Here is a 17594-nt window from a genome sequence, read left to right on the forward strand (position 1 = left end):
TTGTCAGTTTCATATGCTCAAATATCAACAATATGTTATGTCACTGCTTAAACAGAAAATGTTTATAAATTCTGAAGGTGCAGAAAACAAAGAAATGCAGGATTTATTGCATGCAGCTGAGCAAGTTGGAAAGCATACTTTGCAATGTGGTTTTGATTCTTTGGAGGCCTCCTGCAGGGCCGCTGTCACGGGTTCTGTCATTAGGAGGCATGCTTGGTTAAAGGAACAAAATTTACCAGATCATGTTAAAGCAAAATTATTAGATGCTCCATTACAGCATGATACTTTGTTTGGTGTTAAAGCAGAAGAGGTGTTAAAGAAAATGGAGGACAAAGATAAATCTATGCAAACAGTCAAGGATTTCTTACAGGTACAGCCTCCAAGATTTAGCAGACACTGGCCTACAAAGAATTGGTCCTTTCCAGTGTCAGACAGACCACGAAGGGGCAGATACAGACACCCAAGAGGCAGATCCCAGCCCCAAGGTTCATACAGGTCTAAACAATGGTGTGCTTCTACCTCCAAAAGTGGAGAAGACAAATCACAGCCTTACAGGAAACAGTCCCAGTGACTTCCCCCTGTCTGTGCCAAGCACTTATCTTCTGGCAGCACCTTTAGGAGGAAAACTAGCACTTTTTTTCTCAAAATTGGCACATAACCCAGGACAAATGGGTTTTAGACATAGCGTCACAGGGCTACAAGTTTCACTTTCATACCCTGCCAAGGGCAAATGGTTGGCCAGACCTACCAAAAAAACAATGGGCAGAGGCACAAAAACAAGTCTCATTCCTCATGGACATGAGGGCCATTCAACAAGTACCAGAACAAGAGCAGGGACAAGGATTTTATTCAAGACTGTTCCTGGTACCCAGAAAGGACAAAGCCTGGAGAAAGCCCGGAGACCAATACTGGACCTATCTATTCTAAACACGTATCTGGATATACCAAAATTCAAAATGTTGACCTTACAGCAGCTTCTGCCCATGCTGGGCAAGAAGGCTTGGCTTGTGACTTTAGACCTAAAAGAGGCATACCTGCATGTCCCAATCAGACAGTCGTGCAGAAGATTCCTCAGATTCAAAGTTGGCTCAATGCACTACCAATTCTCTGCACTGCCCTTTGACTTGTCTACTGTGCCCAGGGTCTTCACAAAGTGCCTGGCACCAGTAATTGCATTCTGCAGACAAAGAGGAATACAAATATATCCTTACCTGGACAACTACCTCATACAAGCAGAGAACAAGGACATTCTACTACAGCATCTGGCGTTTGTAAAGAGATTACTACCATGTCTAGGGTACACAGTCAACGAACAAAAATCAAAACTAGTACCCTCTCGAGATAATATTCCTGGGTGTAAGCTTAAATACAACTGCCCAGATGGTTATCTCACGCCAGACAAACAAAGGCAACTGACTACCTATTTCAAACTGTTGGCAACAAAGGCCCAGTTATCTGCAAGAAAAATTCTGCAGGCTTTGGGCTTCATATGAAGAAACTTCAGTGTGGTATCTAAAAGGTGTTTGGACTCAGCATTGCCACAGCCTGGAAACAATAATTACTCTCATTCCCTGCCTGCAACAGGAGTTTCGATGGTGGGCGAAAGCCTGTCACCAGAACAAGGGACAGCCATTCACCTTACCCCCAGCCAGGCAGACATTGACAACAGATGCATCAGATTATGCCTGGGGGGCACACATGGCAGGAAGATGTATTCAAGGCACATGGTCCGCCAACCAAATGCATCTACATATCAATCAAAAAGAGATGCTAGCTGTTCAGAATGCCCTGACAGCCCTAAAGAACCTACTTTATCCAGGACGACTACTGATAAAGACAGACAATACCATGGTCATGTGGTATATAAACAAGCAGGGAGGCACTCATTCTTACCCCCTCTGCAGACTAGCCATGACTTTATGGGAGACAGCATTGACTTACCAAGTACATCTGCAGGCACAATTCCTGCCAGGAAAGATAAATACTCTGGCAGACGAACTAAGCAGAAACCTCATAGATCCCCACGAGTGGAAACTGGATCCACAAGTCTTCAACATGATAACAAGGAAATGGGGATGCCCGGACATAGACCTATTTGCCTCTCCTCACAACTGCCAACTAAAGAGATTCTGCACAAGAACTTATCACAGACAAGCATGGAAACTGGATGCCCTATCTTTCATCTGGAAAAATTTAACAGTATATGCCTTTCCTCCACTGCCTCCCCCCCCCCCCCCACCAAGGTACTCCTAAAGGTCAGACGAGAAGCCAAAAATGATACTGATTGCCCCAGACTGGCCCCGCCAGTACTGGTATCCAATCCTAAGGAACTTGTCTCAATGCCCAGCCTGGACCTTACCTCAAATACCTCACAATCAGATCCTGCACAACCAACTCAAGACCTTAAATCTTGTAGCATGGCGGATAATGTAGCCATACAAAACACACCTCTCACTAAAGCGGTGATGGATGTCATTTTGGAGGCCAGGAGGCCTAGTACTAGAAAATCTTATGCTGGAAAATGGAAGAGATTCTGTGCCTGGAACCAGGCATAAGGAATTGACACAGCAGTACCAAATATTCCTCAGATTTTGCAATACTTAACTGAGATGCTGGACAAAGGCCTATCCTTTTCATCAATTAAAATTCATGCTTCTGCCATTTTGGCTCATTACAATACAGAGCCACCAATCTTTTCTCATCCTTTAAGGCATTACCTCAGAGGAGCCAACAATTTAAGACCTCCAAGGAGATCACCAATACCTGCATGGGACCTCAATTATGTTTTGGAAAAACTCACTCTGCCCCCTTTTGAACCAGCCGCTATAGCTGATATAAAGTTTTTATCTTGGAAAACAGCTCTGCTCTTGGCAGTAACCTCTGCAAGACGAGTCTCTCAGCTACAGGCACTCATGGCTGTGGAACCTTTTATCATTTTTTATCCAGACAGGGTTTCTCTGAGGACAAACCCAACATTTATGCCTAAGGTAGTGTCCAGTGTGGCCCTTAACCAAACTATTCATCTGCCTACTTTGTATCCAAACCCACAGAATAAGGGGGAGAGAATTCTGCATTCTTTGGACATACACAGACAGCTACGCTTCTACTTGTACAGAACCAAAGCTTTCAGAAAGACTGAGCAACTACTAGTGGCGTATGCTGCAGGATCACAAGGAAAGGCTATCTAAAAACAGACTATTTCAAAGTGGATAGGCCACTGCATTCGTTTCTGCAATTCACAACATGGCAAGCCAGTGCCTAAGGGCATTAGCCAACATTCAACCAGAGCAGCAGCTATTTCAGCAGCCTTCCTCAGGGGAGTACCAATCAAAGACATTTTAGAGGCTGCTACCCTGGAGTTCAGTGCACACCTTTACAAAGCACTATCACTTATCACTCTACTCTAAATCCAGGGCAGGCTTTGCCACTGCAGTTCTGCAGGGCCTCATAGCCGCTCCTAATGCTATTTTAGCTCCAGCCTCTCAACCATAGCTTTGGGATTCAACCCAAGTGTAATGACTGCAACAGTGAAACACGAAGAACATAGTACAGTTGTGTACACTTACCATAAATGTAGATGTTCAAGTGTATTCCCTGTTGCAGTCCAGGTTACCCACCCACCATCCCCCTTCTCTTTTTGCTGGAACTTGGCTGCACTTCTCTAATCTATACAACCTATGTGGTGTATTTGCTTATAGATGAAGGTATAACATATTTTGGTGCATGCATGCATGTTTTATTGATATATTTTAAGCCTTCCTTTTTGGGGGCACCTGACATCTGGGGCAAGAAAAACTGAAGAAAATGGCGTCGGCTGCATCTTTTATACCGCTGGCGCACTGATGTCAAGGAAGAGGCGACAGCAACCGACGCCAGACCTAGACTTTGGAATTCAGGCCGACTGAGGGTAGCCTGCCAGCAGGATAACCCAAGTTTAATGACTGCAACAGCGAATACACTTGAACATCTACATTTATGTTGTGTACACAACTGTACTTTCTTCGTGTTTCACTGTTGCAGTCATCACATTTGGGTTATCTGTCTGTAGGTAGCCCTCAGCCGGCCTGCATACCAGAGTCTTGGGATTTCTGCATTGGATGCTGTCGCTTTTTCCATGACGTTGGTTCATCAGGGGTACAAAACATGCAGCCGATGCCATTACATCAGTCTTTCTTGCCATGCTGTGCCTGAAGCAGAAGCAGTTCGCAAGTGCCGATCGGCCGACTCCTGCAATTTTCATTTTTTGAGTTTCAGACCTGAAGTCTTCTAAAAGATAAGTACCCCATTGGGGATCCTTATTTCTTGCTCTAACCGATGTCAGAAAAAATTAATAATGGTCTTGCCCGTGCAAAGTAAATACTTCACAGAGATTTTCATTCTTATTGCACCATCTGTTTAGGCCCAGACCACGACGTCCCTCGTGTCGGTTTTGTGCCTTGTTTGACATCCGAACTATTCTTCGTTGGGCTATTTTTGTCACTAAATACTTCCGCTCTCGATCTCCGTATTTCGAAATGACTCTGTTAAGCCATCCGACTGCCGATCTTCCGAAAAAAACGTAAGGATAAAGACAGAGACAGACCGCATAGGTTCAAAACTGTCAACAATGCTACTATTAAGCTAGTCGCTGGTCTGCTGGTACTCAGTGAGGCGCTTTTGCATCCCCTGATACGCAATAGTGCTGATTCGCAGGTCTCTGCTGAGACCCATTCGGAGTCTGGTATGCCGTGAAATGCTTCTTCGACTATGGAACCTGCGGATGTCTCTACCTTGGATGGGTCCGGAGTCGCTGTGCAGCCACCGACTTCTGAGGGTGTTTTCAGGCCTACAAGCTTTCATATTAAACAAACAGCATTGTTTCAAACCAAAAATACCGAATTTCCTAGGCCTATAGTTCGCACTATGCTTAGGAAACCGACGACCAGAATGCACACTCAGGCCCACATGCTACAAAAACAAATGCTTAGAATGGCTGAAGATCTTATTACTTTAATTAGGGGAAGTCAGGCTTCCCCCTCAAAAAGACCAAGAACTGATTTTCCTTCTGATTCTTCTGATCAGGTATCTGATAACTCTGACCCTTCTGATTACCAGGACATACCCTTATCTACCTATGAGGATTCTGATGCAGATGATTCCATTCCCTCTGCTTCCCCACCAGAAGATTTTTCATTTGGTGAAATCCTGCATGCCCTTAGAGGGCATTTCCGCTGGGAGAGCCAGGACTACTCTCAGTCCAAAAAGAGACTCAGGGAATTTTTAAGTTTGCCTCAACAAAGTCCTCTAGCTATCTCTCCTGTTCTGGAAATTGTAGATGATGTCTTCTTGGAATCTAGCCTTACCCCTGATACTTTGCCTCCAGCTCCCAGGAAACCTGACAGGTACTACAGAGTACCTGACTCTCACAAATTCCTATTTAAGAATCCTGCTGTGGATCCAGAGACCATTTCCCAGGGACCTAAAGGCATTAAGGCTACAACGGCCAAAAAGCATACCCCTTCGGACAGGGATTCTAGGGCTTTAGACAGATGGAGTGAGAAGGTGTACACCTCTGCTACTCTTGCCATCAGGGATTTAAATTGCCAGTTTCATATGTTAAAGTATCAGCAACATATTATGGAACTAATCAAACAGAAAATTATGTTGATTCTTGATTGTGCAGAACATAAAGATATACAAGAGTTAATGCATTCTGCTAACCAAATTGGTAAACATACTTTGCAATGTGGTTTTGATGCCTTAGAAGCATCTTGCAGGGCTGCTGTCACTGGGTCTGTTCTTAGAAGGCATGCTTGGCTTAAGGAACAAAACTTGCCAGACCATGTCAAAGCAAAATTACTAGATGCACCATTAAACCAAGAGCGTCTATTTGGCAATTAAGCTGAAGAAGTCCTCAAGAGGATGGAGGAAAAAGCTAAATCTATGCAAACTGTTAAAGATTTCTTACAAGTAGAGCCAGCTAGACTCAGTAGGCATTGGCCTTCAAAAAACTGGTCTTTTCCAGTCCCTCCCAAACCTTCTCAGTCCAAACCCAGGGGCCGCAGACCATCAAGACTACAGTCTCAGGGTGTGCACAGATCTAAGCAATGGAGTGCACCCACGTCCAAAACAGGGAGTAGTAAGCTGCCATCCTATGGCAAAGTCTCACAATGACTTATCCTTAACTCTTCCAAGCCTTGCCCAAGTACTTGCACCTTTAGGAGGGAAACTTGCCCTGCATGCCAAAAACTGGGAGTACATTACCCAGGACAGATGGGTCTTAAATATTGTTTCCCAGGGATACAGATTCCACTTCCACTCACTCCCAACCCCAAGCGGATGGCCAGACGTCCCCCCAAACCAATGGGTAGAGGCCCAAAAGCAAGTAATTTCTCTTCTCAGTATCAAGGCTATTCATCCTGTCCCAGCAGAACAAAGGGGACAAGGCTTTTATTCCAATCTGTTTCTGGTACCTAGAAAAGAAACTCTTAGCGTCCGATCCTGGATCTGTCTATTCTCAACACCTTTCTGGTGGTTCCAAAATTCAAAATGCTTACTCTCCACAACAGCTGCTTCCTATGCTAGCCAAGAACACCTGGCTAGTAATCCTAGACTTAAAAGATGCTTAAATGCACACCCCCATAAGGGAATCTTGCAGGAAATACCTACGTTTCAGAACAGGCTCTATGCATTATCAGTTCTCTGCGCTTCCATTTGGCTTATCTACTGCACTCAGAGTATTCACAAAATGCCTAGCTCCAGCCTTTGCATATTGCATGCAGAGAATGTTTCAAATTTACCCATACTTGGACGATTGCCTGATTCAGGCGGACAGTCAGGAATTGCTACCACACCTAACATTTGTAAAAAGACTTCTAAACTTCACTGGGGTACACCATCAACGAAAAGAAATCACATCTGGTACCCAGCCAACAGATTTGTATTCCTGGGAGCAAGCTTGAACACAACTTCACAGATGGCATTCCTCACTCCAGAAAAACAAATTTATTTGACAAACTACTTCAATCTACTGGCCACCAAAACCAAACTATTTGCAAGAAAAATACTGCAAGCCCTAGGGTTCATGGTGGCTTACATTCTACTAATTCCATATGCAAGACTGCATATGTGGAAACTTCACTGGTACTTAAAAAGTCTCTGGTGTCAACATTCTCAGGCCCTGGAAACAATGATTCCTATCATTCCTTGCCTAAGGACAGAGTTCCTTTGGTAGGCAGAGGCCTGCTACCACAAGGTGGGACTCCCTTTCACTCAACCCCATGCCGCCCACACCCTAACAACAGACGCATCAGACTGCATGGGGGGGGGGGCTCATGTCAGGACAATGCATTTTAGGCAAATGGACCCCAAAGCAAATGCACCTGCATATCATTCAAAAAGAAATGTTAGCTGTACAGAATGCTCTGACAGCCTTCAAAAGCCTTATTCTTCCAGGACAACTATTGGTAAAGACAGACAACGCCACAGTTTTGTGGTACATAAACAAGAAGGGGGGAACACATTCCTACCCACTCTGCAGATTAGCTATGGCTCTGTGGAACACAGCCTTGAGCAACCAAGTGCACCTGCAAGCTCAATTCCTGCCAGGCAAACTAAATTCACGGATAGACGACTTAAGCAGAATTCTCATGGACCCACACAAGTGAAAACTGGAACCCAAAATATTCAAGCTTTTGAGGAACAGATGGGGGGGCACCAGAGGTGGACCTCTTTACTTCCCCTCAGAACTATCAGTTGAGCAAATATTGCACCAGACCTCCCTACAGCCATGGTTGGAAAGTGGATGCCCTGTCCTTTAACTGGGAAAGCCTCAGAATCTATGCCCCCCCCCCGCCCCTCCTCTCCAAGGTTCTATTAAAGATCAAACAAGACAAGCCAAGGACAATCCTGATTGCACCAGACTTGGCCACTCCAGCACTGGTATCCTCTTTTGCGCAGTCTGACAGTAGTGCCACCATGGCACCTGCCGCAGACCCCTGCCCTGCTGTCCCAGCAGGAGGGCCAGATTTTGCATCCTCAGCTACAGACTCTGAACCTAGCAGCCTGGCTCATCCCCTGAATTCTTCACCAGCAGCTGTCAGTAAGCAGGTGCTGGATGTCATTCTTGAGACAAGGAGGCCTTGTACTAGAAAATCCTATTTGGAAAAATGGAAAAGATACTGCTCCTGGAGCCAGTCTCAGGGAATGGACACAACGGTGCCCAGCTTACCTCATATACTAGATTACTTAACAGAAATTCTCCACAAAGGCCTATCCTTCTCTTCCATTAAGATTCATGCCTCTGCCATCTCAGCTCATTATAATACTGAGCCACCCCTTTTCTCTCATCCTCTGGTGAAACGGTTCCTGAGAGGAGCCAAAAATTTAGGGTCTGTATTAAAACATTGAATGCTTAAATCAGCGAATGATGTTTCGACCCTTTTTCAGCAAAAGCTGAAAATGTCGACACCTCAGAACAGCGATTTCTTTCCTAGGGAAAAAAATCGCTGTTCCAACCAAAAACAAAAAAAAAAAAAAAACCAGAAAACAATACACACGTATCTTAACTCTAATTCTTCGCCCCCCCTCCCCCAAAAGAAGTAAACAGCTGAAAACACATACACACATAACTCAACCATACATCTAACATAAAAAAATAAAAGTAAACATTTTAAAACATATGCACTTACCTTAACCCACACCGTAACCCTAAGGTCAGTAATTGTTGCACATTTACATAAACAGTTCCAAACACATACACACTTACCTTAACCCTAATTCTGCCCCCCAAAACAAAAGTAAACAGTTGAGAAAACATACACACGTAACTCAACCATACATCTAACGCAAAAAAAAAAAAAAAAACAGTAAACATTTTCATACATATGCACTTACCTTAACCTGCACCCTAACCCTAAGGTCAGTAACTGTTGCACATTCACGATCGGGAGCTATACCGGACAAGGGAATCCCTGAGACCACACTACAGTGCAGAACATGGCAAAGCAACGAAGCGGTCAAGCGACTTCTTTCCCAGTGAGCGAATTCGCTGAACAGCCACTTCGCTGTTTTGCCTGTTCGCTCTTTAGGTGTCGAAAACGCATTCAACAAAATGCGTTTTCGTCCTAATAGGAACCCAAAATTTAAGACCCCCCCCCCCCAGGAGAGCTCCCACTCCTGCCTGGGACCTTAACTTTGTATTGCAAAAGCTCACGCTTCCATCCTTTGAACCTGCTGCCACAACAGAGTTAAAATCCCTCTCATGGAAAACCGCTTTTCTTCTCGCCATCACTTCAGCAAGAAGAGTGTCTGAATTGCAGGCCCTTATGGCTGTGGAACCCTTCATTATCTTCCATGCGGACAGGGTTTCCCCTCAGGACTAACCCATCATTTATGCCCAAGGTAGTATCTAGTGTGGTTTTAAACCAATCCATTAATTTGCCAACTTTTTTCCCTAATCCTCAGAATAAAGGGGAAAGGATCCTGCACTCCCTGGACGTACACAGGCAGCTCAGGTTCTATCTGGACAGGACTAAACCTTTCAGAAAATCTGACCAGCTGCTAGTCAGCTTTGCTGCAGGGGCAGAGGGCAAGGCCATTTCAAAGCAAACTATTTCTAAATAGTACACTGTGCATCCATTTCTGCTACAAACACCATGGGAAACCTACCCCACAAGGGATCATAACACATTTCACTAGGGCTACATCAACCTCTACAGCATTCCTCAGGGGAGCCCCTACCAGGGACATCCTGGAAGCTGCAACCTGGAGCTCTGTACACACTTTCACCAAGCATTACCACTTACCTATCTTTTCTAAATCCAGAGCTGGATTTGTCACAGCAGTCGTACAGGGCCTGATTGCCAGCCCTAATGCTTCTTAACTAACACCACCCTTCCTTAGCTTAGAGAATCAACCCAAATGTGATGACTGCAACAGTGAAACACAAAGAACATAGTACAGTTGTGTACACTTGCCATAAATGTAGATGTTAGAGTGTATTCACTGTTGCAGTCCTGGTTACCCTCCCTCCAGACCCCTGACGTCTCTTTACTTCTATCTTTTTTGTTTGGCATATCTTATATCATGTGTATTTGCTTTTTGCTGGGGGGTGTTCCATACCATGTAACTGCTTCCTATTTTGGGTGCATGTGACATCTGGAGCAAGAAAAACTGATGTAATGGCATCGGCTGCATGTTTTATACCCCTGACGTCATGAAAGAAGCGACAGCATCCGACGCAGAAATCCCAACACTCTTAGGTCGGCTGAGGGCTACCTGCAGGCAGATAACCCAAATGTGATGACTGCAACAGTGAATACACTCGAACATCTACATTTATGGTAAGTGTACACAACTGTACTTTATGTAGTATGTGGCTTCATCACTTGCATTGCTGTGAATGTAAGACTGTCCCTGAATGGAGAAGTTTTACTGAAAAATGCCAAGCCTTGATTGGTAGTGAAGATGTAGTCAGCCTATGAGTCATCAAGGAGAGTCATCTCCTAGATCAACCGATTCAGTAATAATCTGTTAATTCATACATTGGGCAGTACCTAAGAAAATGTGATCAGAAGTGAATATATTTTGTGTATTAATACTCAAACTCCATTTTGATGTGGAGTTTGAAGTTTATAAAGAATGCAAATGCCAGTATTAGAAAACTTAAGTCAGGGTTGTTACCCATATAAAATTACTGTGCAGTTTACTTTAATCTGTCACCCAGTGATGGTGGGCACATTATAGTTTGAAGTTAGGATGGCCGCCATATTCCTTGTAGCCCTATTCCTTATGGGTGGGAAGTTTATAGTTGCTGACATTTGGCATACATTTGAAGGCTGTTTTAGTCATTTTAATGTGAGATCAGTTCTGTGTAATAAACTGGACATTTTTTACTAAAATTAACCCAAATGGTGCTGGTTCATTTTTTTCCTGTCGGCTTCTCTTTGCGGTAGGATCGGCCATCATCATCTATGTACTATGAGTCAAAAGAACAGAACAGTCTGGGATTAACTAATTACAGTTCCACTCAGAATAAGGTAAGACTTTTGTGCTTTTAGAATGGAATTCCAGAAGATAGTAAAGATTTCTTACAAGTGAGAGTATTTTTCTAGCATGTAATGGTATGAAGCTCCATTATGTGTCACACGTCTGAGTATTGCATTTAACCCCTTCAGACCTGTAGAGCTGGCCTTAGGTGAAATGGAATCCTAGGCAAGGAGCTTCATGTGTCCCTCCAACCCCATCCTGGCTTCCACACCCATCTATATATTTTTTTCAGTTTTATTAATCTTTGTCTTAAGTCTGCATCTTTTTTCATTTATCCTTTTACACCCCCTAACTGGTCAAGGATGCACTATAGTAACTGTGGAGGAAATAATTAAGTTGTCAGGGATCTGGGGTGTTAGGTCCCCAGAAGCCATGGAGTTTTAGAAGTTCTGAGGTGCTCTTTAGCGTTTCCCCCACCCCATCTGGTGGTGGCCTGAACAAAATAATCATAACAAAAAAAGAAATTTTAGTCTTTTTTTCTTTCAAGGTGGAAATATGTAGTCTGAGGTTCTGTATTCAAATATGGCAGACTATTAGTTACCAATAAAATGAGATTAATACTTGCAACGATGTGTACATCATATCTTGGAATAGTGCCTGCCTCCCTATCCCCCACAAAAGAAATGATAGTCATTATCTTTGTAGCCCTGTTGTATTAGATTGGGATAGAATTCAATGAACAGATGGCGGACAGTCATTTATTTTAAGTCATTGCTGTCACATACCTACATGGCATTCTTCCTTACCCCCACCTCAAAAAGACTCAATGTTAAGTTGTCAATCTCGCCTTCATTCATGCTGGATGGGTTCAGAGCCGATCCTCGGCTCCGACTCTGCCACTTACTAAAGCTCGAGAGCTAATTTTTCCAGCTCGAGGCAACCCTATATCCCATGATGCAAGACGAAGACTACCCAGATCTCGTTTGCCGCTTTCGCTTGCGAGGTGCTTTTTTTTACCAGCTCCAGGTAAGTTTCTTCAAATTCAGACTTTTAGTCTCATCCCTTTAGTTTTAGTCACCTTTGTTGTTGTCTAAACTTTTAACGATTAATTTAACCCTATTCCCGTTAGTGTTCCCTATTTTTCAAGTTATTTATCCCTTCCCCTAAGTTAGGCCTTAAGCCTCCCCCTTTCCTGATTTTTTCTGTCAGGGATTCTGTGTGGTGTTTGAGTGTGTTTGTATCCCTGTTAAAATTTTTTATTATTGGATTGGGTGTTTGTTGTGTGTGTGTCTGTGTTTCTTTTTGTTAGTGTTTCCTCGACACAGCTATGTCGAAGGACACAAAGGTCTCAGGCTTCAAGAAGTTTGACTCGTGCTGTCAGCAGATGTCTCTGACAGACGGTCACACTTCTTGTGTTTACTGCCTGGGACCTCTGCACCTGCAGGACTGTTGTGCTATCTGTCATGCCTTCAGCCCAAGAGTCCTGCAGGAGCGCAGAAATAAATTAATATTGAGGGGCTTATTAAAGCCTGAGAGCTCCCCAACTAAGTCGGCTCCGGGGAAGCCCTCGAAACCAGTTAAGCCTTCGGCTTCAAGTCCTAAGCCATCGGCTACTGGTTCTCCTTCAGTGTCGAGATCGGCTCCGGCCGGAGCCGATCCTTCTGTATTAGAAGTTACAGTATCGGCTCCATCCGGCGCCGATGCTGCTAAATCTGGGCACGTATCCTCGGCTCCTTCAGCTCCACCTATCTCAAAAAAGAGATCACGATCCCCTTCGTTGGAGTCGATACGTTCGGCCCCGAGATCACCCCTGCTCTCTGAGCGGAACCATCGGAGCCGTTCTTCTTGGTCGTCCAGGCTTTCCGATCACGACTTTGAAAGAGTGGTGAGTAGACTATTGAAGTCTCAGGCATTGGCCCAAATGCTCCATAGCCCATCTCAACAGACGGTAGCTATCACACATCCACCTAACATTCCTCCTTCGACTCTCTTACAGAGCTCGGAGCCGGAGCTCCTCGGAGCCGTGACTGCTGTGACTTCGGAGCCAATACCACCCCCCCTTTCGGCTCCGTCGTCCTCTGCTCCGATTTCCTCCTTAAGGCCTTCATTGGAGGGATCCGGGCATCTGGTCTCTCTCGTCGGCTCCGAGGGGGCGAGTAGCATCGGACCCTTGTCCGACCCCGTTCTTCCTCTCGGAGCTTCGGTGCTGGTGAGCTCAGCCCCATCGGCCTCGGAGCTGTCCCTGTCGGTGTGGCCTGGAGTTCCTATCTCTTCGGAGCGGGAGCCTTCTGGCCTCTCTGACGGGGGAGCCTTCGAGGTGATGAGGAGTGTACTAGCCCCTGGGCGTAGTCAACGGTCAGTTCCATCAGCTCCTCCCACTACAGTGCCTGCTGACGTCTCTTCCCACTTTCTTGCTCCCGGACCCAGAGATCCAACGCCTCAGGTTTCCCCATTGGGAATATCTTCCTCTTCCGAGGCTTCTCCTGACCCGTTAGGTGAACCTCCGCGTAAGAGGACATGTAAGAGGAAACATCTAGACTCCCCCGAGTCTATTACATCCGATACTGACTTGGATGAGTCGGAGGGATCCCCAAGGTCCCCCACTGAGGATGTCTCTTTCTCAGACATCCTTGAACTCCTTAAGCAGAGGGGGAACTGGCCTTCTCTTAATCCTTCCGAGGACGAGTCAGTATACCTGGAGGCGTTCGGGTCTCGACCCTCCACCTCCTGGGTGTCTCCGCCTTTCGACCCTCTTATGGACGTGGTGGCTCGGAAGGTGTGGATGGCCCTGGATTCGGTGGAACCCATTTCTCAGAGGCCTTCTAAATTCATTACGGCCCCACCTGATAGGCAATATTTGACAAAAGGTGTCCCGGTTGATGCCATGGTGGTGGCTGCAGCCACCAAGAAGGAACTAGCTGATCCTTCAGTACCTGTCCATCCTCCTAACAAGGATTCTAGGACTATGGATAGGTACGGCAAGCAGATTTTTTCTTCAGCGACCTTTGCCATGCGATCTCTGAACTACTTGTGTCACTTCACCCGCCTTCAAAGAGATGTTCTTAAAGAGTTGGGAGAAGTTTTACAGGATCCATCAGCTGCTGGGTCCCAGGATAAAATTAACTCACAGCTAGGAATCCTAAACTCCATTGTTAACTCCTCCATGCGGCTCATTTCATATGCAGCCGATGGAGCGAGTAGGGCCGCAGGCACAGGAGTGGCTTTAAGGCGTCAATCCTGGATGCGGCTTTGTAATTTTGCAGATCTCTTCAAGGCGTCCTTCACAAACTCTCCCTTTGATGGCTCGACTTTGTTCAGACCTCAAGTGAAAGACACCTTGACTAGATGCGAACAAGATGGCAAGACTCTCTCTGCCGTAGGAGTCCGTTTCTCCACCACTTCAAGACCTTACCCAAAAGGTCAGAATGGAGGGGAAAATGTGGTTCCGCAAATCTCAAGGAGTCACGCCTGACGCACGAGATCAGTTTACCCCCAGAGGCAGAGGGGGTAACAACAACAGACGCCGCCCTAGAGGCAGAGGGGTCCGCAGAATCAGGGTAGCAGGGAGCCTCTCTCTGACAAACCCTTCCAGCATCCCTGAGATGTTGCTCGATTGTCCACCTTCGGAGGCAGTCGGGGGAAGATTATCTCTGTACCCCAAAGCCTGGCTTTCCCTTTCTCAAGACAAATGGGTACAGTCGATCATATCCGAGGGTTACAAAATTCCCTTTATTCAAACCCCAGTTCAGCAAAAGGGAACCCTTCCAGACGTTCCACCCGGTCTAAGGGAACTAGCAGTACCAGAGATTTCAAAACTGCTAGCAAAAAGAGCCATCCAGCCAGTCCCAGCAGACCAAATAGGATCCGGTATCTACTCAAGGTTCTTTTTAGTACCAAAAAAGACAGGGGACTGGAGACCAATATTAGATCTCAGCAAACTAAACACGTTTGTAAAGAAAACAAGATTCTGGATGGTCACGCTTCAGTCCATTGTACCCTTTCTGGGCAAGGACAAGTGGATGTGCTGGGTAGATCTTCAGGATGCGTGCTATCACATAAAAATTCCAGTCACTTCCAATTCAGAGCCCTGCCATTTGGACTCACTACAGCCCCCAGAGTGTTCACCAAATGTATGGCAGCGGTTACGGCTCACCTGAGACGTCAAGGATTCCAGGTGTTTCCATATCTAGACGACTGGCTCCTCACTGCCACCACCAGGCATCAACTTCTCCAAGCCAGAGATTACACCATTCACATTTGCAGAGGGCTAGGGATTTCTATAAATTTCGAAAAATCTGCCTTGTCGCCTTGTCAATCTATTACTTTTATAGGCGCCAAATTGGACACTGTACAACTTTCAGCAAAGTTAACAGACCAAAGGATCTTGGACATTCAAAATCACGTCCATGTGATTCTTCTCAGCAACAAAATTCAGGCCAGATTTGCTCTGAAAGTATTGGGTCTTATGGAGGCCGCCATAACACTTCTTCCTTGGCCCGCTTTTACATGCGTCTTCGACAATGGATGCTGTTCACCCAATGGTCCTTTCAACAACTTCCCATGCGTCACAGGATCATAATAACTCCAATTTGCAAAAGGCATCTGACCTGGTGGATATCATCCCCTCAAGTCCATCAGGGCAGACCCTTTGTTCCTCCCGCCCCGGTCGCCACGGTTACATCGGACGCCTCCCTGATCGGGTGGGGGGGGCATTATCAGGGCAAGATGGTCCATGACACTTGGCAACCTTTCTAATGCCACCTGCACATAAATGTCCTAGAGATGAGAGCAGTGCTTTTAACGTTGCAAGCCCTCAACGACTCTCTTCCCCTGGGAACTATTGCAGTCCAAACGGACAATATGTCCGTAGTGTGGTATATCAACAAGCAGGGCGGAACCAAGTCCTATCCACTGTGTCGCGAGGCTCTCAGACTTTGGCAGTGGGCAATCTCTTCTCAGCGGTTTCTGATAGCAACGCATATCCCCGGGAAATCCAACATCATAGCGGACAGGTTGAGCATAGCTATTCTCATGCCTCACAAGTGGTCTCTCAAACAATCTGTGACTGAAGAGATTTTTCAGAAGTGGGGCCTTCCTTGCTGTGACCTTTTTGCTACACCTCAAAACAGCAAATGCCCTGACTTCTTCTCTCTTCCCCCTTCCAGGCCATCCCCCCAGAGACGCTCTAACCCAAGACTGGCCCCGGGGACTTCTTTATGCCTTTCCTCCCTTTCCTCTGATACCACAAGTAATTCAGAAAGCAATCGCCTTGAGAGCCAAGTTGATTCTCATTGCCCTTTATTGGCCTCGAAAGATATGGTTTTCCGTTCCTACATCGTTATCTTTTGGTACAGCCATGGCATCTGGACCCGGTTCCAGATCTTCTGACCCACCAGTCGGGGCAGCTGCACCAATCCATACCTTCTCTCAACCTCACTGCTTGGTTGCTCTGCTTCCATCCCTAGCCAGGCTGCCTATGATTTCTAATCCCGTCCGGGATATCATAGTAGCTTCCCTTAAATCTTCCACCAGAAGGATTTACACTAGTAAATGGCAACGTTTCTCCTTCTGGGCAAAGCTAGGAATATAGACCCCTATACTGCTCCAATTCATTCAGTCTTGGACTTCCTAGCCGAGATTTTTCATTCAGGATCTTCTTCCTCCACAGTAAAAGTTCAGCTGGCAGCCATTTCAAATTTTCATATAGGCTTGTTGGACCACAATATTATGTCACATAAACTTTGCAAGGCATTCCTTAGAGGTATTTTTTTTACTTAAACCTCCGATTAGAGACCCCCCACCACAGTGGGATCTAAATTTAATTTTAACATCCTTGATTCTTCCCCCTTTTGAACCTGTGGCTGCCTGTTCATTGAAATTTCTTTCTTGGAAGACTCTTTCTAGTCGCAATTACTTCTGCCAGGAGAGTATCTGAGCTTCATGCCCTCTGCATTCGTCCTCCCTACTTAATCTTCCACAAAGACAGTGTTTCTCTAAGGATTAATCCGTCTTTCTTATCCAAAGTGGCATCACAAACTAACTTAAATCAATCCATTGATCTTCCATTTTTTTTCCCAAATTATTCTAATAGAGCGGAACAAAAACTACATTATCTTGATGTTCACCGCCAACTCAGATATTATCTGGACAGAACCAAACATTTTAGGAAATCTGATCAACTGTTTTTATCCTATGCAGAGAACAGGAAAGGCCTGCCAGTATCCAAGGTAACTCTATCTAGATGGCTGTCTTCTGTGATTACTTGCATTTATCAGCTCAGAGGTAAAGAGTTGATTTCTAGGCCAAAAGCCCATTCTACCAGAGCTCTAGCTACATCTACAGCTTTTCAGGCTAGACTTCCAATAGACACTATTTGTGCAGCAGCCACATGGGCCTCTCCTCATACCTTTGTTTCACATTACAAATTAAACTTGGCCTCCAGAGACAGAGCAAATTTTGGTTCCACCGTTCTCAAGAGTCTGTTCCATTGAGCCACCCAGGATAAAGGTGCTAGGGATGCGGTCCCATCCAGCAAGAATGAAGGCGAGATTGACAACTTAACATTAAGAAGTTATGTACCTACCATAACGTTCCATGTTAGTTGTCTTCTCTCGCCTTCTTTCTTG

At 45.4% G+C, this 17594-nt stretch overlaps 1 protein-coding gene across 5 annotated transcripts in view; it reads left to right on the top strand.

Moving 5' to 3' along the window:
• RAVER1 (ribonucleoprotein, PTB binding 1) overlaps positions 1 to 17594 on the top strand; it is a 2969353-nt gene that overhangs the window by 2616557 nt on the left and 335202 nt on the right. For 4 of the 5 annotated variants that reach the window (XM_044084574.1, XM_044084577.1, XM_044084575.1 and 1 more), the window contains one exon: positions 10935 to 11018. The exons of the other annotated variant lie outside the window; for it this stretch is intronic. In XM_044084574.1, the coding sequence (XP_043940509.1) occupies positions 10935 to 11018 (84 nt within the window). The remainder of the gene's footprint in view (positions 1 to 10934; positions 11019 to 17594) is intronic. 5 annotated transcript variants of the gene reach the window in all.

This window comes from Protopterus annectens, chromosome 9.part0 (genome assembly GCF_019279795.1).
Source record: "Protopterus annectens isolate FY-2018-M chromosome 9.part0, PAN1.0, whole genome shotgun sequence".
Taxonomy (NCBI): Eukaryota; Metazoa; Chordata; order Ceratodontiformes; family Protopteridae; genus Protopterus; species Protopterus annectens.